Raw genomic sequence first — 23,162 nt, 5'->3', positions numbered from 1 at the left:
CTATAGGTCACTGTACGGTATTCAACCATGAGCAAAAGTATGGCAAAAGTCAACCGCATAGTCAGCTATAACAGGGGCGGATTCAGGTTTTTTGAAAAAGGGGCTGTAGTTATTAAGATAGATGAGCGAAGCGAGGCGAACATTTTTTGGGGCCCCTTTTTAGGACTAAAAACATAAATAAGAGCAATATGCACTTTTTAAACGGTTCCTGGTGTGGGGCATGCATATTTCAGTATAGTAAGTGTACTTAGACTTTTCCATGATGCAATGTCTTTCGTTGTAGAGTCACTATTTGTAATCTTTCCTTCCCTACTTAACTCGTCATCGTTCCTAGTTTGCCGTAAATAACCTCGTCCCTTTCTCACTTTATTTTCGGCTTTATTGTAAGCCTCTAATTCAACGGCAAGCCTAATTACGGCATCATTCAAACCTTTCGGTCGTGATTGTTTTATTCTAAGTCGCATTTCCGAATCAACGAGCGCGTCAATCAACTGCTCTTTCCCGAGAGTTTCTCGTACGTCCAACAAGGCAGTAGGATATGCCAAGTTGGGCAATCTCCGAATTGACTGGCCTAATTCGGGAAGAGATTCGCTGGCCTTTTGACGTCTTTCTTTAAACTGAACTCTGTATAACTCAGTTTGACTAGAAGGCGCGAATATCGCTCTTCAAGTGCGCTGAGGCTAAATCGGAAAAGTTTTGTCTTTCATATGTCTCACTTATTAAATCTCTAAGTACAGCCTGTGCTTGTCCCGTTAACGATACCGCCAAAGTGCACACATTTCAAAATGGGACAAATAGTCTGTAGGGCATTTACTTTCTGTTTGGTGGAATAGTGAAATAGAAGTCAATATGTTCTTGCTAAATCCTGTGTCGCTATGAAGGTGTCGTGATTGTCATCCTCAGCCTACGCAATGTGTTACTGTAATTTGAATTTCAAAATGACTGAGAGACGTTTTATTCGACGCACTGCAGGTCAACTCCACCATAAAGAATCACATGACTTTGATAATTAGTAAATTGCAGCGAAAAAAATCTTTATAAGTCAAGAATTGTCGTATAAAAATTAAATAGTAGTACACGGGAAATGGTAAAGTTCACCATGTTCACGAATTAAGTCCTAGTCTGATTAATCATTTAAAAAAAAAAGTCTGAACAAGTCTGAGCGTATGCCCTCTATGTCCTCCTCTGGATCAGCCACTGAATAAAAAGTCCGAGTAGAAATATTGGAGACCAGTTCACTTTGACTGAATCCTATAAGTCTGTTATCATGCAGGAAACCAAAAAAGGTTTACCAAGTTTGTTTTCACTTTTATCATATTTTTACAATGATAATTTTGATAGATTTCTTTAAATTTTAAGAAGGGAAAATTCTGTTAACAGTTAATTTTTAGCGTTTTCTTTTATTAATCATTCAATATTCATTATATTTTTAGACCACGCATTTCTCCAATCTTTATTTTTTTTGCCCATTATTCTCTAATCTTCATTTTTAAGGGCATTATTTTTTTCATGCATCTTTATTTCACATTTACATGGTTTTTTTTAAAACAAAATATAATAATTGTCACTGTATATGGACCACATAGGCGGATCCAGGGGGGGGGGGGGAGGGGGGGGCTGGGGGCCGGGCCCCCTTTCGTGGGGGGAAAATGGTTGGTTTATATGGGGAAACATTTAAGTATGAGTGGAGCGCCCTCCTTTTAGGTCAGTCAGCGGGCCCCCTTAGTTAGGTAAAGTTCCGGATCCCGCCTCTATTGTGACATACCAAATTAGACTATTAACCGGATTTTATATCACATAAGCAACACGACGGGTTCCCATATGACATGTGGAGCAGGATCTGCTAACCCTTCCAGAGCACCTGATATCACCTCTAGTTATTTGTGGGGTTCGTGTTGTTTATAATAATTCTTTGGTTTTCTATGTTGTGTCATGTGTACTATTGCTTTTTTGTTTGTCTTTTTTTATTTTTAGCCATGGCGTTGTCAGTTTGTTTTAGATTTATGAGTTTGACTGTCCCTTTGGTATCTTTCGACCCTCTTTTTTGTGCTCTTTGCAATAAAATATTGAATTGAGTTGAAACAAAAAGAATCGTATTTTATGTTATGGAATAGATGGCAGCTAGTGCCCTTTAAAAGATTTTTAAAGGTTTGTTTTCGTAGGTTTTTTTCGTTACCTCAGGCTCAGCCTATGTGGTGTCAGACGTTTTTTGAATGTTATCCATTGTGAGACGACCCCGCAGGAAGTGTAAGGTGCGACATCGACAATTTGCATTGACAGGTAAACTACGCATGCGTATAAATTCAATCTTCCAAGGAGGTCGCTGTGTACCGCTGTGTAAAATACGGAAACAATACTCTATATTTGAATGGGATATCACATTTGTTTATTTTTTAGTGAAAATCTTAGTATTGTTTTTAGTCGAATTTAATTTCTTAATGGAGTTTATACCAAAAGGATAATTCAAATGGAGAAAATACAAGATCAGGAACGTTTAGCTACTCTTATCCACCAGTGGAATCAGGACCACTACGATATTTTTGAACTTAGTAGGCCAAACGAGGTAAAGAATCTGCTATTAACCCCGTGTTTCAATGCTTTTTATTGTTTGAATGATGAAGAATTACTTGAAAGTGTAATTTTACCTATGAATAAATTAGATGCTGTGCATATGGGTTTTGACAGGTAAACTCAGGTGTCGCTAAAACGGTCAACAATTTTCAATATGGCTGCCCCCATCCCAAAGTCAAACTAAGTATAAAACAACATAAACTTACTTCATACACCTGAAATTACATGTACTCAGAATAAAATTTCAGAATTTAGGTTTATATTGCATTATCAAATGTTAGTTACCTGTAAAATTGGGGAAGTAAATAAGTTTTGAATTGTCCCCCTTGGATGTTGACATGACCTCATTGGATTACTCACAATATTGATATTGACATGTTATGGAATGCATCCTACATAAGGAATTAGGAAAGGCTTTATCAAAATACATTTTTGCTACATGATGTATAATTTCCATATATAATAAAGCATGTGTCATTTCTCTTCTATCAACACATCTTAATGTACATGTAGTAAATTTATATTTGTAAATGTACCTAAAGCCAACTAAAAATAATTAGTAGATTTTCATCCAGATTTTTTGAAAAAAATGGGGTGGATTTTATTTTTTAAAATTTTATTTCATATGAAACCCTCTTGTCACAAGCTCTTCAAACTGCGGGGGTATAAGCAAGTGTAAAATAAGCGCATATCATGCACAGTATCAATATACAGTCATCAAACGTACATGTAAATGCATTTTAATTTAGGATGACATGTCATTAAAAAGCAGGGTCATTTTTATATAGAATCTTATAAAATTATGACCCAAATTTTTGGCACATCCCTGTATACCCAATAATAGGAAGTAAACCCCTTTTACAGACACACATAATAACGATTATATTTCTTGAGTGACATAACTACAATGATTTAACATTTCTTATCAATCAAAATATTTAAAAAAAATAATATCGATTTGTGACACATACTTTTCGTTAGTCCGAGATTACTCTGACCTACGACGGCTGTTTTGCCAACTTTTTTTTAGTCCGAGATAACTCTGACCTCCGACGGCTGTTTTGCCAGACAAGCTGGGGCCATGGGACGTCAGAGCTGGTCCCATATCAAAAAACGGATATTTGCCCACCCAAAATAGATGCGCTGCTTTAATCTCTTCATTTATGTAAGTTTTACCTACCTGCCAACCTTTATTTTTCTATATTTTAACATCTTCGCTAGCCAAGGGTTGCGATCCACTCCCGCTCTCTTCACCCTTGGCGGATTGAGATAAAATTTTGGAGACACAAGGTAAGGATTGTTATTGGTTGCAGTCAAAACTCGCTGCATCCAATCAAAATGCGCCTATAACATGATCACGTGTAAATGTAGAAAGTGTTTGTAAACAATTGCCACGTGTTTTTTGTGCAACAAGCCTTTACATCCCTAAACATACGACTATATTAAGTGAAAACTTGAATGTTTTTAATCAACAAATAGAAGTTCCTGTGTAAGTTTCATGCACAAATGCATGAATGTTGACGTATGCTTTCATTTCCGGCTTTACCAAGTTTGTAGAATCTAGACGCTACCATGTTTTTACCTCCAAATTGAAGAGTTCAAGTGCTACCATTGGTCAAGACTAATGTATTCGGAATTGGCGTGATTTTTATCTTCCGATAGATGGCGCAACATTGTTATCACAAATTTTATCTCAATCCGCCAAGGGTGAAGAGAGCGGGAGTGGATCGTAACCCTTGGCTAGCGAAGATGTATTTTAATAGCTTTCAAATTTTTCTGCATTTTGACTTTCACTTTCAAATGGACGTCGACTCAATTTATGAGAGAGTTGGTGGCCTCGAGACGCAAATATGCAAATATTTGTTTGCATATTTGTATTTTTTTTTACCTCCTTTATAGGTGAACGATGTTTAACATTTAGAAGCAACCACGTTTTTTCACCTCCTTTACCATGTTTACAGGAGATTGGTAATAAGCATTTAGTTCTGACCATGATAACAATTGGAAGCTCTCGGACATTTTGGTAACTTGCATCGTAAATGAACGAGGTGTTACATTATACTTATAGTCAATTGCACTGTTTTCTCGTGGTCTTGTGATAATCTTTGAAAACGAAAGACAAAATGCATTAATCAATGGGTCACTGTGAAAACTGTCTAATTATGAGAAAAATAAAGGTTGGCAGGTAGGTGAAACTTACATAAATAAAGAGATAAATGAAAAATGAAGAGATTGAAGCCTGATTTATATAATTCCAAGGCCCTCAGTCGGCTCCAGAAGCGACGAAGCAGTGCATCTATTTTGGTTGGGCATATACATGTTTCCACTTTTTGATATGGGACAAGCTCTGACTTCCCACGGTCCGAGCTTGTCTGGCAAAACAGCCCTCGGATGTCAGAGTATCTCAGACTAACTTATTGTGTGCATTGTAATTCATGCCTGAAATTATGCGCAATTAAATAGTCCCAATCCACTTTAAGCTTGAAGTAATAAGTCTGAAAGTTCCAAAAGTCTTGTGGCACTGGCTAGAAATTTGTATCTGTAAAATGTGTATTCAGATTTATCTACATACATAGCTATTACGTACATTTTGTGTATATTAGTTACTCTTCTTATCCTCTAAAAAATGTTACTGGTGTATGCTCCTGGTTTATTTGAAGGCGACATCAGAAAACTTAAAGCTACTTGAACATAATTAAAGGCAGAACTACATGCATATATATGTATCACTGAATGTGTCTTTTCTAAAACAAAACAAAAAATTGTCCAACATTTGAATTTTTCTTGAAATTCTATGAAACAATTCAGTTTTTAGAGTGTTTGAGACTTGTGTTCTTTTCTATACAATAAAGTGCTACTTGCCAGCAAAATGAAATCATGGGCTGATGAATATCATAATTTTATTACTAAGATTAAGAGAAAAATCTCAGTGGCGGATCCATATATTTTCATCATTTGTTCATAAGTGGGGCCAACTGACTGCCTAAGAGGGGACCCGTTCAGTCATGCTTCAGTGATTCCCTATATGATCAACCAATTTTTTTTACAAAAAAGGGGGGTGCCTGGGCCTCAGAAAAAACCTCTATATCTGCCTCTGAATCTAACCTTAATTCCATTTCCTTGCTCTGTTTTATCGTGCAGACTGTACTTAATAATTAAATTCATCTTCTCCCAGTTGGATTTACTAAGGCCAAAAATGTTGAGTCCCTGGACTTGCCTTAAAAAATAATAAGAGAGAAACCTGAAACAGCTCTGATGTCAACAGATTACAGACAACTATTTGGGACACATGGTCACAGGTTCCATAAGAACTAGATCACCCAGGCCAAAGTTGTTGGTTTAAAATTAAACCCTCTCAGTCTGCCAAGTTCAACCATTCATTGGGTTTGTATGTCTATGAGTGATATTCATTGACATTGTGTTCCTGCTAAGCACAAAATGTAAGCATACAGCATATATATGAAAGGCATATTGAGCGAAATCACAAATACTGGTTTGTAAGGGACGACATCAAAAGATCAATGTAAGATAAAAAACTTAATTCAAATAGTTTGGGGGTGGGAGGTTGAACTGCTGCAAGATTTGGTTATCCGACATTGATTTTTACATACATTTTGTACATGTACATCCATATGGGTCAATCAATTTTTCCCAAATTAAGTTGATAGGGTTTAGGGAGGTCAGTGAAAAAACTATTTGAATTAAGTTTTTTATCCTTCATTGAACTTTTGATGTCGTCCCTAATGGCCAGAATAATGTGTACCTGTAGAGTAATGGGTAATGCACAAAATGTATGTTGATCAGTTGTTTGTTAAAAAAAAATATAAGCTATGGGTCCAGTACCAAGTAGTGTACATTTATATTCAATGTTCCATTCAACATATGTGATTAACATTGTATCCTCTTTTATATTTTCTTCTGAGTTTTGAAAAAGAAGATTGAGGATATAATGCACAATATTCAATATAAGGGCATTGTATATATATACATGTACATCAGCGGCTTAGACCCAAAAAGTTGTTTAACATGTTTACATTGGTTGTTGCCTTAAAAATAGCTAGTTCCAAAATGTTTGCACCATAACACCCCCTTCTTTACAGACATGCACCAATGATATGTCATGTTTTGGTAATCTTTAATTAGAATTCAGTTCATGCGATATATAAAAAGTATCTAAATTTAAGGTTCCCATGCAGTTCATCACTTAGACTATCCAACTGTTTCCCTTTGAAAATACTTCAAAACAATGTTGATTTAATTTGAGTCTGACACTGGCTGTGAGTTCACATTAATTGTCCCAAGAGGGTCATAAAGATAATTGACCTATTGACCAACAGGTGCATATTGCCAATTTGGGGACAATCAGGTCACATGTTTATTCATCCATTAAAAAGGACATCCCTTATAGTTAATTATTGAAAGAAAGATAAGGCATCCATAAATTGATAATCACTTCAATTTAATTGAGTGTTGTTGAATTTGCAAACATGTGTATAAGCTATTATTTGTAACAAGAGTTTCAAATTCTGTTTGATATTTTATTTATTTTATGCGGGGGGGGGGGACAGAAACATTATTTAGATGTTAATAATTTAAATTTATAATTGAAAAAATTGGTAGGGACCCTGGTTATGTAAAATAAGTGTTATGATGTGCACATTCAGTTGTTGTTTTACAGTGTATCATATATGTGTTTTTCATTTATTGAAAAAATATACTTAAATCAATCAGGTAATCACAATGTATAGTGTAGCTTGTTGGTTTGAATTGTATAACATTTGTCTTGTCATTTCCTTTTATAGCTTGCTGTTCAGTATTGGTTTTGCTCATGTGTTGCTAACTTTTTGCTGTAGGATTGTCTCAATTGGCAATTCAGTCATACCAATATTGACTATTGTTTTAAAATTTAAACATACAACATGTACACTGTATACTTTAATATGTCTATTTAAACATATATGTCTTTGGTTAAATATTGGTTTTCCTTCTTCAAATCATGTTAATTAGTCAACAGGATAGAATTTTTTAAGAAATTTTCTGATCATTAAATTTGGACTGCATTTGTACCAATTTTATTTGAAATCAGTATTATTGAGCCCAGTAAAATCTTTAACCAGTGTATAGTTTTATGAGAAGTTACATGTACAATTTGTACACATTTAGTCCACTTACATCATATTCATGGACTGATTGATGTCCAGTACAGGTCATTATGAATAGGAAGTTACCCCTGTGTAGTCACATGATCTCATATTACCTGTATGTTTTTAAGTAAATCAGACCTTAGATTTATCTTGTCATGTGATAAGTAGTTATTTTGTTAATTGGGTCATCTCAAAATGTGAAAGTATTAAAGGGTACCCTACTTTAGCCTAATTATTAAGTATTATATTACCTACACAATATAGCTAATGTGACACTTTTCATTGTAAAAATTTGTTACAGTGTAAAAACATAATGTTGTCAAATGTTTTACATTTTCCTCAAGTGTTTTTTAGTAGTAAACATTCATTGTACATTATAAGTATACAAGTGTACTCATAACATTATGTACAAATAAACACAATTATATTTTATGATCCATTATTTATTTTGAACCACAGTCAACAGTGTGAGGCATGGCTCCGTGTTGAAGACTGTACTTTGACCTATAATGATTTACTTTTACAAATTGTGACTTGGTTGGAGAGTTGTCTCCACTGGCAATCATACCACATCTTATATATAGCTACTTGTAGCAATATGTTGAGCTTAAAATTTAGGGAGTTCTAACATTCTGAGAAACTCCCAAAATAATACTGTTACATGTAAATCTTTCCAAAAACTTACCTTTGTCTGGGCTAGTTGTAACTATAGCTTCAAGATAATGTGAAAAAAGACATTTACAACCATTTATTAATATCAAGCCTGTTGTACCAATGTTTTAAAGGTGTGCATTTTACTTTGGTCATTGAGAAATCTAACATTTTGTTTTTTTATTTCCAGAATTTGGAATTCCATGGTGTAGTGAGATTTTATTTCCAGGACGGTGCAAACGTAGTGACAAAATGTATACGTGTAGCCAGTACGGCCTCCACGAAGGAGGTTGTCGATGTTTTGATAGAGAAGTTCCGTCCAGATATGAGAATGCTGACAAGAAATTCATATGCTTTGTATGAAGTCCATGTAAATGGAGGTATAAACAATATTTTTTATTTTTGCCAGTAGTGGCTAGAATATATATGTCTTTTATATGTTTTCCTGCTTCACTTAAAAACAACCAAAGAATGTCAAGTTTATTTCTTTTTGCATTAACAAATGATAAGGCATAAAACTTCATAATGTTAAAGTTCACATACAAGTTAATAAAAAGAAGATTTGTATTCTATACTTGACAATAGTTGCAATGAAACAGAGGAAGAAAAACCATATTATCACACAGCAGAGCTCTGGATAACTTTATCATGTAAATCTGAAGCATTCTGGTGGGGCATAACATAACTTAATGTGACACTTGATAGAATCATTATCTTGTTTTATCTGTACAGGATATATTTTAAGGGTTATCCCAAGGTGGGGGGTTACTTTATATTACCAGTAGTACACCTACTTCAGTAGATACTGACATAACTTTGTTAACCTGGACTTAGTGTGGTACAATTTAATATATTTGTCAGTACTTTCCAATTTTAAAACTTTTATATATGGATACTTTATTCGTAGGCAGGTACAGCAAGTACCTGTAATACAATTCATGTAAAATTATAAAGAGAGCCATGGTGTAGTGGTTAGTGCATTGGACAACTAACACAAGGGTTCCTGGTTCAATCCCCGCTTTGGGGAGAAAATTTCAGGGACTGACTTTTCGGCTCTCCCTTGACACCATTTGCAAGTATATGGTCTTGAGGAATTTATGATAGACCATCGTAAAGGGACAATATATGGCTGACCCGTGTTTAGAAAGAGCCATATATCTTTCATGTAAAAGAAGCCCTTTTGGATTTCTAAAAAGAGCAGGCTAATGCCACTACAACTTCACTACAAGACAGCACTCACATCCACAAAGTAGAAAGGGATTAATATAAGTTGCAATAACTTGCAATAACTTGTTTCCCTATCCAATATAAATAAATATGTTTAAACTAAGAATGGATCCCCTGCAACCAAACAAACTTAATCCAAGTCATTGGTTTATAGTTTAAGGTATTTATACCGGCATAGGAGGGGGTATGCTTGTATTCTGCTCTGTCTCCTTAATACCATCACAGGAAATTTTCTACCCATTAATCTGAACTAACCAGAGCTTCCTCAAAGTGGCAAAAGCTACATGTACATGACGGAATGATATAACTTGTGATACATTGTCTCATCCATCACTATTCTTCATGTACATGTACTTCCTGTTTCCCTAATATATAATGTACCTACACGTGCAGTGTTTTTTCACTGCATGTATCAGCCCTTGATAGAACACTGCATCACCTATTGAGTATTGATTGCTTACTTGTTCATGTTTTCTTACACATCATGGCCATGTATGAAATCATAATGCTTTGTATTTTCTCAGGTACACATGTAAATGTAAACCCCCAAAATCCATTGCATTGGTATAGAGCTCTATCAAAACATGCTATTCTATCAAATATGTGGTGCTTATCACATCCAGTGCTTATCAACATCCTGTAATTGAATACTTAGAGGGGTGGGGGAACCATTAGTGATGGAATATCTAGTTTTTATTTGCTGAGAGAAAAACAACTGGTTCACTTATTGGAGCAGGAGCTGGTTACCTTTTTAGAGCACATTAGTTCAATTCCAGTACTAGTGTTTCATATTGCTCCAACTTTTATATTGTGTATGTTGTTAACATACCAGTATATTTATTCTGTTATGTTGTTTTTTTTTGGCATGATGTTCCTCATCGTTATAGACTTATGTTATTTTAGTCCCTCCAAAGTTTTACAAAATGCATATATTTTAAAGGGTCAAGCATTTTACTGCTGTTGACATTTTATGATGGAAGCAACCAACACGCAATGTTATGCTCACTATTCTTTAAACATATTTGTGGGTTTAGACTTTAACTGTTTAGAAGCACATGTGAAGGATTAAACCAATCAGTCAAGATTAATGTTGATGACTGTTAGTGTACAGGTACATGTAAGATAAATACATGGATCAATCGATTGATTGTTGATTGGTTAACATCCAGTGCCAAAATTATATATTTAGGTACAACTAGATCTGTTGATTTTGTGCAAAACTTGATTTAGTCAAGGTACATTGTGTAGTGTTCTATGTTTTCCCACTGATCATGCTGATTGAAACATTTTAAAAATAGCTAAAACTCAAAGATACATTGTATCAAATTTTGTTAATCTGCAGATAAAGAACAGTTAGAAAAAAAATGTAATTGAAATAATTATTGAATATGTTGAAATGCAGAAATAATTAACATATTTCTACAATATCATTCATTGTAAAACTTATTTAATTTGTTATTAAATCATCATTACCTTTAAAATAAAATTGGAAACAAGTTTAAAAAATAATTAACTTTAAGGTGACTTTTTAAGAAGAACCTCTATAGATTTATGAATGACCCTTTGTAAGCTGTTTAAAGCTTATAGTATCTGGTGAATTGTCTAAGGTGATTAGTATTATCTAAGGAGATAAAGCCAAGCTGACAAAACATTACAGAAAGTTGCTACACCAAGTATGACAAGAATGTTACTAGTAGTGGCTTTAGTTTACACATGGTTAATTACCTTCGGGTTATTTAAAAATTGACTTATGTACGTACATGTATGAATATAATATTATACCAATAGCTTCAAGGGTGTTATTTTACCACAATTTGATTATGCAGATTAAAGAAAAATCTTGTAATTGTCTCTCTTCATGTGTCATGTATGTTCTTCATATGTTTTAACTTACTCATTATATAGAAATATAATTGTTACGTATCACATTTGAAATTAAGTCAGTACATCATAATTACATTAATGAGATGTTATGTTATTTTGTTAATGAAATAATTTGTTGTTCATCACATATTTGTTGTTTTTAGGATAAAACCAGCTGTTAATTTTCTCTTTAATTGATTCACATTATGTCAATTTGTGGCCTTTTATAGCTGACTATGATACTTGTAACACCTTTATGCCTTTTGCTCATTGATGAAGGCTGTACAGTAACTTGCCAGCTTTAACATCCTCATCTTTAGGTCTGTTGATAGAACTATGTCTCCTTGGTAATCATATCATGTCACTGATCATTTTGAAGACCTCATCATGACTCAGACCACATTTAGGCAATGTCAACTTAGCTACATATAAGGAGAAAAGCCCACAAGCCTCACTATCTTTCTTGTACTTAAAGCTCATACATATAAGTTTGATATTTTCTAACAATATATTGCATGAGTGTATAGAACAGATGAAAAATAGTGCAACTTAAAGAGCTGTCATATGATACATATATACTGTACATATATTTGACATATGAAATATTATATAGAATATCGCAATTGTGATCATCTGTTATAAAATAGTCATGATGATGTAAATGACTAAGAAAGCAGTTGTTGATTTATTAAATTTGTGTGACCACAAAAAAGGACCAGAGCAGAGAGAGAGGGTTGGTTCCAAAATTAGTAAGTCTGGCAGGCACTAAACCAGTTACAGACTTTAATAATGACTATTTTATATTTCAGATGAAAGGAGATTACTAGACAATGAAAAAGTATTATTTGTACAACTTAACTGGGGCAAAGATGTCAGAGAGGGACGATTTCTCCTTAAACAAGAGGTAAATACAGCCCTGGTCATCCATTGTCTTATACCCTGTCTATGATAGAAAAGTCACATCAAATTAAAACTTAGTATATATGCATGTTCATTGTTATTGAAACATAAACTAAATTAGGATTTGACCCTAATATAATTTCAAGAGTTCAGTGAACATGTAAATGTTATATTTATCCTCATATACCATGTAGAAACTACTTAGAAGCATATATATGAAGGGAGCATTAATAAGAGAAGAAACATACAGTCTTGTCAGAAGTTGATTGTACAGATTAGTTGATGCCATAAGACAATGTTTTGTCCTGGTATCTATGATGAGTTTATTTGTATCATTCAACCTTCACCTGCCATGTCTCATATGCCTTGACCCTTCCAGAGATCTCTCAGTCAGTGTAGTGTAGTGTTTTGCTTTCCACATTGTCTTTTAAATTATACTCAATTTCAATTTTTTGTTCACAAATTCACATAAACATTAAGAGTGATTTATAAAAGACTGGTTTTATATATGTATGTATACGACAATTTTGATATTGTTATATATATAAGAATGTATAAATAAATAAAAATGTTGGTTTGAATGTTATCAAGATAATTTCATTTTCGAAAGTTTACAAAGATATTAACTTATTTGTAAATACATGTAAAAGTAGTTATGTGAGGGTTAACCCTTGGACAATGATGCTAATGACTCCATTAAACCACAAGTAAAACAAACATTCTTAAGATAAAAATTTATCTCAAGAATTTACGATTGTTTCTTTATTGAACCTCTGCCATTGTTAATGTTGTCCTGTGTAATATACATAGAGATGTAATGATTTTTTTCATGGGGATATTTTAGGATCTGTTAAAGACCCCCAAAATGTTGAAATAAAAATGAAATTTTTAATAGTACTGTTTTGTATATACATGACAGTATTGTTCTACCAAATATGCATCATGGCAAGGGGTTATATTATTGCTGGTATGGGATGTAATGATTTTAAAAACCTGATAGCTTTAAAAATCCCATGTTTATTAGGTTGCTTTAAGGGAAATTTTGGTGAGAATGCTGTTCAAAGTCTTGAAGGAAAAAAAAAATGCTCATTGTTGAAGGTTATTTAGTGTCAGATCTATATTGTTGTTAACTTATGATCATTTGGTCTCTTGTGGAAAGATTTTTACCATCTTCTTATTTTTACATTGCATTACATAGTACATTAGGGATGTAAAAAGACCTTAAGGTTACTAGTAATTCCAGTGTTTAATCTTTAGATAATCTTAATTTTAAATCACACTTTAATCCCTCATAATTGTCATAGTTTATCTGATAAGGTTTAATCTATGTCACACATCATTGATTTCTAAGATGGAAATGATAAGTGACCCAATAGTTCTGTACCTGATGTCATTAAGGGACAAAACTGCATGTATTATTGCCAGCAGCCATTGATCACATGCACTCAGGATTCATTATTTGTGGGTTTGATGGGTAAAGGCATAGGTGAAAGACAAATTCAAATGTTCAATGAAGCGCACATTTTCATTAGGCTGATTTATAGTCTTTGACAAAATTATGAAACCAAAAATCCATGAAAGTACATTTTTTCTCAATCTATGAAAATCGGTGATTAATTGCCATAACATAAAAAAAAATCAATGAAACCTCAGTTATATGTATTGTATATATATGCAAAACATCAACAACAAAATACAAATAAAAAAGGGAATTGAAAACAAAAACACATTTTGATTTTGTTTACTTGTAATATTTACAGTTCATTCATTTCTACATCATTTCGGCCAGGTTAGGTGAGAAAATTGCTGCTACAAATTTCGGAATCCTCCATCTTTGAAAATGTATTGCTTTTAAGTTAATATTAACCATTAACTGGGACATAAATTCTCATAAATCGGTCAATTTGTTTACTATTCAATTTAAATAACTTCAATAATTAGTTGTACATGGATGTGTTCATTATTAGGGTTATTGGAATGGAGTCAAACAGATCAAAGTTAATTGTTTTTTAATGTCTTTATTTGGTATTTATAGGATCATCAGGTAAACAGCATGTATATGTATGTTTTTGAAATGGTGTCATTACTTGATGGAAATTAAAGTAACACCATTATGTATGTGGCATTAAAATGATACCAATATGATTTCATATTTTTTTTAAAATCAACTTTGAATCAGAGATGAAGACATAATTTTCTTCATATTATTTTGAAGCATGTTTGATGCACAGTGTATTTGTCTTGTTTTTTTTTGTGTCATGAATTATATTTTTTGTTCTGTTTAAAAATATAAACACTGAATGTTTGTTTTGTAGAGACGAAAAAAACACCTTACAAATTGAATTAACATAATTCTAAAAACTTTATAACAACAAATTGAAGTAAGATAATTCTAAAAACTTCTAAATTCTAAAATTCTAACAACAAGCTGAACTATGCTGAAGATGAGAAAAAACATTTTTAAAACACGAGAATCCATATATGACACATGTATGAAATTCATACTATCGCCAATAAAATGTAACATATTAACAGCTGCCTATCATAGATAAAATAATGTAAATTAATTACATGCAAATGAAAGTACTCCAGCGACAAAGCTCTGGTTTGTTGATCAAAATGATCACCCTTCTTGATTGACAATTCTAATTGCACTAGGAATGTGACCCATACTGAGATAAGCTGTACCTCTATTGCTGATAACATATGTAACACAAACAATATGTTTATAGTAGCAGACGATGTTTTAATAATTACATTTTCGGTTTTAAAGTGTTACACAGAAAAATAAATCACAATACAAGTCAAATTATGATAAATACACAAAGAAGGATTATGTCCACCGCATTAATTTGTTTCTCAGTTTTAATCTGTAGTCTTCAATTTTCTGAAAATAAAAAATAACCTCTATATAGATATAAAACAAAATATTAATATTTCTAATTCAACTAATTATTGAATGGTTTCGATAATTACATTCAAATGGTAAATAGTTTAGCAAGTTTATTTAAAGTCTAAAGAAGGAGTGAAATTGTCCCTAGTTTATGGTTCCAAAATAATGAAATTTTCACATTTAACAGCTTCAATATATATCATTTATACATGTTCATATAGCAAAAGACTAATCATCATGAATTTCCTGTTTAAAAGTTCCTTTCCGATGGATTTTACATGAAGTACATCAAAAACATTTTGCCATTATTTTTACAGTGATAAAAAAACAATATTAATTACGCATCTACAATTCTTGTAATGTGGTTGGCAATTTTTTTAATATCTTTTTTTTATTCAGAATTTTTGCTTTCATTATAGTCCTTGAAAAAACCCATGCCTCCTCAAAATACAAATGCTTCATGCCTTACTATTAACTTACATTAAATATAACTCCTAATAAATAAATGAACAAATATAATATTGTAATATTTTAGACATGAAATCAAAGTACCTTGGAGTAGATTGTGTCTGTACCCTTTTGCCACTTTTCCCTTTCTGTGGTGTGTCCAGTAACCTCCGTTTTGTTGCTCTGCTCTTTTTGTTGTCTGACTGTTGGCATTGTCTCAGTTTCTCCTTGAGTGTATTTTCTTCTATTGTGATAAGTGATTTTTGATCTTGGATAAATGTGTCCGATCCCAGTTCAATCTGAATAGATCCATCGTCGAGTTTGCTTAAACAACCTTTGGAAATAAAGTTGGGTAAAGATGCCTCATGATGTCCTATTGTTTCAAAGTAATCCAGTTGACATTGTACTAATTTCCCTAATTGCTGTAAGGCTGTCTTTGGTGGCATCCAGTTTTGGGGATGTTTAAAGTCTTTATCGGGAGGTTTTATTGAAAGTTGCTGTATTTCCTCGAGTAATAGTAACTCATTTTTTAGATTTGAGGGACAATACATTCGTTTGTATAGACAGATGTACATGTTTATGTTGAGAAGGAATCGTTTGCTTAGATGAAGTTGATGTTCGTCTCTAGACACAGTCACTAAGTTGTTGCGCAAGTCTTCATCTTTCAAGACCTCTGATAATAAACTATCATGAGAAATCCCATGAAAGTTTGGCAAAAAGTCATTACCACCCATAGACAGGACGCATGCTATAGTTAGCCCGATATCTCTGTTGTATGTTTTTTCAAAAAGTGTCAACAGTCCAGTAATGTTAAATAACTCTGGTTTCTTCTTCTGAAGTATAAGATACACAGGATATTTAAAAGTGTTGTCTTCATTCCTTGGCCAGAACTGGCTAACTGCTAATATGTGTATGACTACAGTGTCAATGTCAGCTGATGTAACATAGTTAACTACACATTTGCCGTTACCTAAGCTTTTTTGTATGTCAGCATCCAGTAACCAGTCTGCCTGGGCCATTTCAGCCTCTCCCTTTCTTTGTTTTACTTCATCTATAAATCCTTCCTTAACGTATCCGGTCTGTTTGTTATACATCACTCGTACTGGTATTGTGTACCTTGAACAGCTTTCGTCATGTTCTTTTTGGCAGTTGCATTTTGATGTATAGGCTTCGCTATCAACATTAATCTCTAAGTCAGCTTTGATCTTTAAATGTTCCATTTGTGTTGCTAAGTATCGGCTTATTAGAATTTTTCCAGCCATTGTACCAACCACTGCTTGTTTGCTAAAATTTTCTGAACTAACAATTTCTTGGTCTTCTTTTAAGTGGGATATTGTAACCTTCTCTTTCTGCTTACGTTTCTGTCTGGTGTTGGCTTTAAAGTCATTAGGTGTAAATGCATATTTTTCCTCACATATTATTATGCGCTCCAAGTTAGGAAGATAATTCAACAACTTCTTTACAATTCCATTCGAAATATAATTTAAGTATTGTTGTCCAGATGTTGCAAACACTTTGAATTTGGTTCCAGCAAATTCCACGATAGATATAACTCCAGACTGTTGTATTGCAAGTGGAAGTGTAGTGAAATCAGTAAGTATTAAGTTGTTTAGTTCCGTGTTACTACTGTCAAGTTTCGGATTTGTTGCTGTATCACAGACATCTTTTTATAAGATTTATTAAGGCTTTCTTTACCCCTGCTGATTTGTTTGTCATATTTTTGGACCCATCAGGTTTCAAAACAGCTTGGCATGTGTTCTTGCTTGAGGACATGCAGTCAATTACTTTAGATAGTTTTTTTACTTTTGCTGTTCGCTGCTTTTCTTCCCGATCTCTGTCTGTTTTTGGTTTGTTTTTTGGTTTACATGTTGTTCTTTTGATAGTTACACTCTGATTCCTTTTTACACGGCTTATCAGCTCTTTAGGTCCATTCATATCCTCCAAGGAAGGATAATCTTCCTGTGTCAAATCCAGATATTTTTTGTCACATGCAAACCTTTTTATTAGGTATCTTCCTACATCATATGTGTTTTTATCCAGTATTACAGTTGATACTTCTGGGAGATTTGAATGGTAGATATTTCTTGGAATTAAGTCTTTTTCAGTATGAAATGCATTTTGTCTTAGCATAAGCTTAATAGTCCTTTCAATGTGTTCTTTGTCAGATGCAGACAGTTTCTTTCCTAAATATTTTGAAGCGGAAGACTTTACTGCCTTGTTATCAACTTTATCGATGTCATCATCTCCGACTGTTTGGCCACATACAATAGATTTCCTGACTGCATGAAGTTGTTTTTGTTTATCAACAGTTGACATTTTTGGCAGTAGGGTTTCAAGTGTTGATCCAGGTCGGATACACTTCTTTGCAGATCTGTGATCAATTTCCCTCAAGGTGTCCAAACCAAAATTTACGTTGCTATCATCGTAGGGCAAAGTGTACATTGATTGCTTAAAATTCTTATGAAACAATCCAGCTTGATAATGCTCCAGTAATAATCTTGAACAAAAGCCAGCATAGCTCGATGCACCATTCAAAAATGAAAATGGTAGTGATGACTTAACACTTGCTAACAACAAATTATGTCCATCTGTCCCTCCTATTCTCTCAGAGATGCCTATTGCAACTATCTCATCACAATGTATCATAATCTCATGATGCAGGCAAAATGTTGCATTCTGTTCGCATGACACCTTTATAAAATCTTCAATTTTATTTCCAAACTGGTCATCAAATGTCTGTGTGGAAGATGAACTTTCAAACAATCTCAGTAAGGTTTGAGCTTCATTGTTTGGTAAACTCTTCAAAAAAGCAATACAAAGTGTTACATGGATTGCAGTTGAAAGTCTCCATATGTTTCTTGTTGCTGTCTCAATATTTGCAATTGTTAACAGTTTAGCCCAGTCCTTTTCATTTTCGTCATCTTTCATATACTGGAGTATATGAATTAGTCCTGAATCTTTGTAAGCGGATATTAGATTTGTAATTTTTGACTTTCGTAAATGTAGAACAGGAAATTCTGGTAAAAAGGCTTGATATTTTGGGTTGCAGTCCATTAGTTTAAAGAGATTGTTAGCTATTTTGAAATCTGGTGCAAAAAGAACTCTCTCATTTGTCTTTGAAATTTCAAGTTTTAATAGAATGTCATCTAATACACTTCTTAAGACATTAATATCATCATCACGACCTGATGCAGGTGGTGGATGTCTGGTTAATATTGGCCTTGGCAAAAATATTCTAAATGGGCTGTTCCCATCACCATCACCAACAGATGTGGTCTCTACACTTTCATGGTTGTTTTCAGATTCCTCTAATTGGTTATTTTCACCACTAGATGCTTTTTCAGGACGTTGTCTATCATCACTCTCCGTTCCTTTCTGACTATCTGAGTTGTTTACAGCTCTGAGTAACATTTCAATTTCTAGGATATTTTCAGTATCATCTTCAAGTTGTAACTCATAATCTTCCAAACTAATGGTATCCGAATCACTTTCTATCATTGACAAATTTGGAGATGGCATTTCAGGTAGGCTTAACTCCCCATCACTGTCGCTTTCTCCTGTCTCATGTATGATATTTACAAGCTCTTCCTCGTCTTCATTTAAGGATAACGATTCCATACTTTTATCTACTAGCTCTTCCTCATCTTCATTTAAGGATAACGATTCCATACTTTTATCTACTAGCTCTTCCTCATCTTCATTTAAGGATAACGATTCCATACTTTTATCTACATCTGTCAATGGGTCAGCCTCAGCCATGTCAATACTTGTCTCTAAGGTCAGTGATTCAAATGTCTTATTCAATTCTTCCCCAGCTGCATTGGCACTGGTTATGTTTCCAGGTTTAGTTGGATCCTTGTCTATAAGATTGATAATTTCCATTTTATTCCAAATATGTCCTATTGTCCATAGCGATTCCCTTTTAAAAGTTTTGTAAATTTTCTTCTCATCATCATTAAGATCCAAAAACACAGTGTTGATATCCGTCTTTGATAATTTATCTTGGTTTTTGCATATGCAGTGTTCAGAACCATCGCAGTCCTCACCATGCCAGCTTTCTACTAAGCATGAGTCTTTAGGTATTCCTTTTATAGTCAGAGGCAAGGTACATATCTGGTTTGTCCTTGACTCCCCGGGTAGCGGATCAGTTTTAATTGTTAGATGAACTAAGTTATCCATTAACAAGGCTAAATGACATTGCTGTAATGAAACATCATGTTTGCATTCAACTGAGTCATGAACTGCTTTGTAACTAAGGGAATATTGTCTTAAGTATGTTTGGTAATAACAAAGTTCTGGATCTGCATTATACTTCAGACGTCTGTCACCTGTCCTTTGTGACTGTGTTAAGCCAACATGTGATGTAACTTCGAAAACTGATGACACATTGTGATAGTGAATAAGCAATTCATCAGTGTTAACATCTTGTGTGATACCATGGTAATGTTTATTCTTGATGTTAAACAGTGCCTCTGTTAGACAATACAATGAAGATAATTTCGAAACTTTTGTCTCATGTGTTGTATCCTTTTTTACAAAAATATTTTCAAAGAACAATCGTAACGGCAAAGGCATAAAAATTGTCCATTCCTTAGTAATGTCAAATGAATATACATTCAAAGGGTAATTTAAATGTTTCTCATACTCATTAAAACAAGCTGTGCAAAAAGTGCCATGCAAACAACTTTCTTGTGAACCTAAGCTGTCATCATTTTCATTGCCTTTTGACAGAATAGCGTGTACAATTTTGTCGTTTATTTTTCTGTTCTGAATCAAATCTCTTGTACAAAATCTTGGTGGGAAACCATCTGCTTTTGTTTCTATACTTCCTTCCTTTAGAAAATGCATTTCTCTGACAAATTCAAAATGTGTGCGTTGGATGTAATTTGAAAGCAAAGTCGATATGTCATGTATTATAGAAAGGTCCACATTTGCAGAAAGCTCAAGTATCAAATGAATCCCAGCTTTATGACAGCAATTCTTGCTACAACCAATGCATAAAACATTTCTAATCAACTCAATACCGAAAGAAGTCTTTACAACATTTCTTACTTCGATTTCTATTAACTCAGGTCTGTGCTTTGAATTTGCAGTTACTAATATTCCATTTAAAGTTACATCAGAGACTGCCTTTCTAGCTAAATTTGTACGTATTGCTTTTTCACACACAGGTTGTAAAGCAACAGCGCTTGCTACAGTTGTCGTACACAACTCATAAAACTTGAACTTCTTTTCTAATAAAGTTTCATATCTTGTTCCATCCCTTACTGAAGTATAGTTCTGAAAATTCCATTCAAACAATTTAATTTGATTCCACTCACTATCTGTGAATAAATCTTTATGGTTAAGTTGGATATATTCTAGCTCGGAATCTTGTATTTTAGCACTTTGCTCATTGTGATATATGATACAACTGGAAATGAGTTCTTGATAGAGGCTTAAGTTGGTTTTAGAGTCTTGTTTTTCCTTTGTCTGATTTCCTGTTGAATGACAGATAATGTCCTGACAAAGTTCCTGACAAATTTCATAATCATCGAAATGTGAAAAAAGGTATCGAAATACAGATGTTACACGAAGTTTCTTAACTCCATCATCTTCAAACAAGCCATTTTTGAATGTTGAAATTTCCCGTAGTATATTTTGTTTCTTTATTATTTTGGAATCTTGATTTGTGCGATTTTGTTTCAAAAATTGAAAGAACTTTTCAGCATCTATATTCAATCCATAGGCATCTACTTCAAATCCCAACTTATTCAAGGCAAGTACAGAAAAGTGAACCTAAGAAAAGAACAAAAAAAGGAGTGAAAACAATAAATTTTGCTTGAGTTTCCCTAATCAGGATCAACTTGGAAGAACAAATAGTAAAGAATAAAAAATGATTCCCTATTTTTGTGAACATCAAGGAAAAGTGTGTATGCTGTAAAAGCCCCCCCCCCCCTTAAAAAAATTAAATCTATTGCAAATGTATAATCATTAAGTGCCCATAGGTTTTATATTGGTTTGTCTTTGGTAAAAGTGTAAATTGCATTTTGGCCTTGATGCACTTATAAGGCACTCACACGGTCGGTTTTAATACATGATGGAAACTTTTCTGTAAGTAATTGCAGTGGGTCAGGTCTTTATTTAAGCAAGTTGAAGCTAGTTGCATCAACTATTCTTTGGCATAACATGCAGCTATATAATACATGCAAAATTCTTTAGATTGGTATATATAACAGCATACATGTAGTAATTCTTTAAAATTGAATTTTATTATGTATTGTAGAAATCCATGTCTTTAAAAGATGGAATTGTTTTCTATTTGAAAGGGTTACAATTCTTGGTTGTTTCAGTTATGATTTACAGTATTGTAATTACACTAGAATATTATGGATGTAGCTCTAAACTATTTTCCTAGCAATATTGAACTTTGACTTTGATAAACATTTAATTTAAAAGTAAAAAAAAAATAAACCTACCATAGTTGCTGTTTCCCATTGAATTCTTCTTCTTCTTCTTCTTGTTTTTTCATTAATAATCAATCATGACTTATAGACTGTATCACACTATATAAACTTTCTACATATTATTTGAAATTTTCTATTGTCTTTTATAAATTGCATATTTATATATTGATAAACTCAAACAAAGGAATACATGAAAAACTAGATGACTCATTAACATTGTTGTGAATTGAAAGATTTATTTGAAATATTTAGTGTATACAGATAGTAAAAATACCAACAGTAGCAGAATCTCAAGTTATCAGATTATGGTGACAGATTTATTGTTTTAGTTAATTTGTGAAATGAGAGATGCTACATAGGTAACGCCTACAGTTTAAAAACAAGGCAGTTTGTCGCTGGAGTAAAAGTTTTATAATGATTTGATTGCTGTTCAGAATAACTAGTGAAAGGAAATAAAAAAAAATATTTAAAAAGAAAAAAATGGTTCATCAAAGAATTGAATTCAAATTTCAGATAAGAAATATTAGGACTGCAGAAAGAATTAACATGAACAATTGTTCACATATGAAGTCATCGTTCACAAATTTCAAACTAATGTAAACTAAAGGGAAAGTTTAAGGTCTTTAAAGTTCAGTTGCAAAATGCATGGTTCAGTTATTTTACTCAGATATAAACATATCCATATTTTCAATCGTGAGATAGTAAGGGAAGAAGAAAATAATACTGTTTAAGATAGATATCATATATTAAGTGTTAACTTTTCACAGGTAATTGCAAATTGTACAATAAAACCTATTTAAGATATGAATAGTTGTCTTGTTGAAGCTGTGAATTATTTCAATCTGTCAGCCATGGTACATGAATAACTTGTCAGATATACAATTAAAAGACAATAAAATGTGTGAATTTACAAGGTAATAAGTTTTGTTACCTATTCTCTCTATTGTCATCATCATGTTTACTACTCCTGAATCAGAGTCCTGAGTGTGCATGTATTAAAATACACTAACAATACATTGT

The 23,162-nt window shown here is 33.1% G+C and overlaps 2 protein-coding genes across 2 annotated transcripts in view; one reads left to right on the top strand and one right to left on the bottom strand.

Moving 5' to 3' along the window:
- Window positions 1-2,285: 2,285 nt before the first annotated feature.
- Window positions 2,286-23,162, top strand: part of LOC134688126 (afadin-like) — a 69,284-nt gene continuing 48,407 nt past the window's right edge. The window contains exons 1-3 of the mRNA XM_063548598.1: window positions 2,286-2,563; window positions 8,557-8,746; window positions 12,266-12,360. Of these exons, the coding sequence (XP_063404668.1) occupies window positions 2,468-2,563; window positions 8,557-8,746; window positions 12,266-12,360 (381 nt within the window). The 5' untranslated portion in view covers window positions 2,286-2,467. The remainder of the gene's footprint in view (window positions 2,564-8,556; window positions 8,747-12,265; window positions 12,361-23,162) is intronic.
- LOC134688452 (uncharacterized) lies at window positions 14,994-16,146 on the bottom strand. Its single transcript, XM_063549173.1, has 2 exons — window positions 15,802-16,146; window positions 14,994-15,243 (listed from the first exon to the last, which is right to left on the bottom strand). The coding sequence occupies exons 1-2, from the start codon at window positions 16,140-16,142 to the stop codon at window positions 15,222-15,224; spliced, it is 363 nt and encodes a 120-aa protein (XP_063405243.1). The 5' UTR covers window positions 16,143-16,146; the 3' UTR covers window positions 14,994-15,221.

The sequence above is a fragment of the Mytilus trossulus genome, chromosome 10, assembly GCF_036588685.1.
Source record: "Mytilus trossulus isolate FHL-02 chromosome 10, PNRI_Mtr1.1.1.hap1, whole genome shotgun sequence".
Lineage (NCBI taxonomy): Eukaryota > Metazoa > Mollusca > Bivalvia > Mytilida > Mytilidae > Mytilus > Mytilus trossulus.
This window is presented reverse-complemented; position numbering and strand designations above follow the sequence as displayed.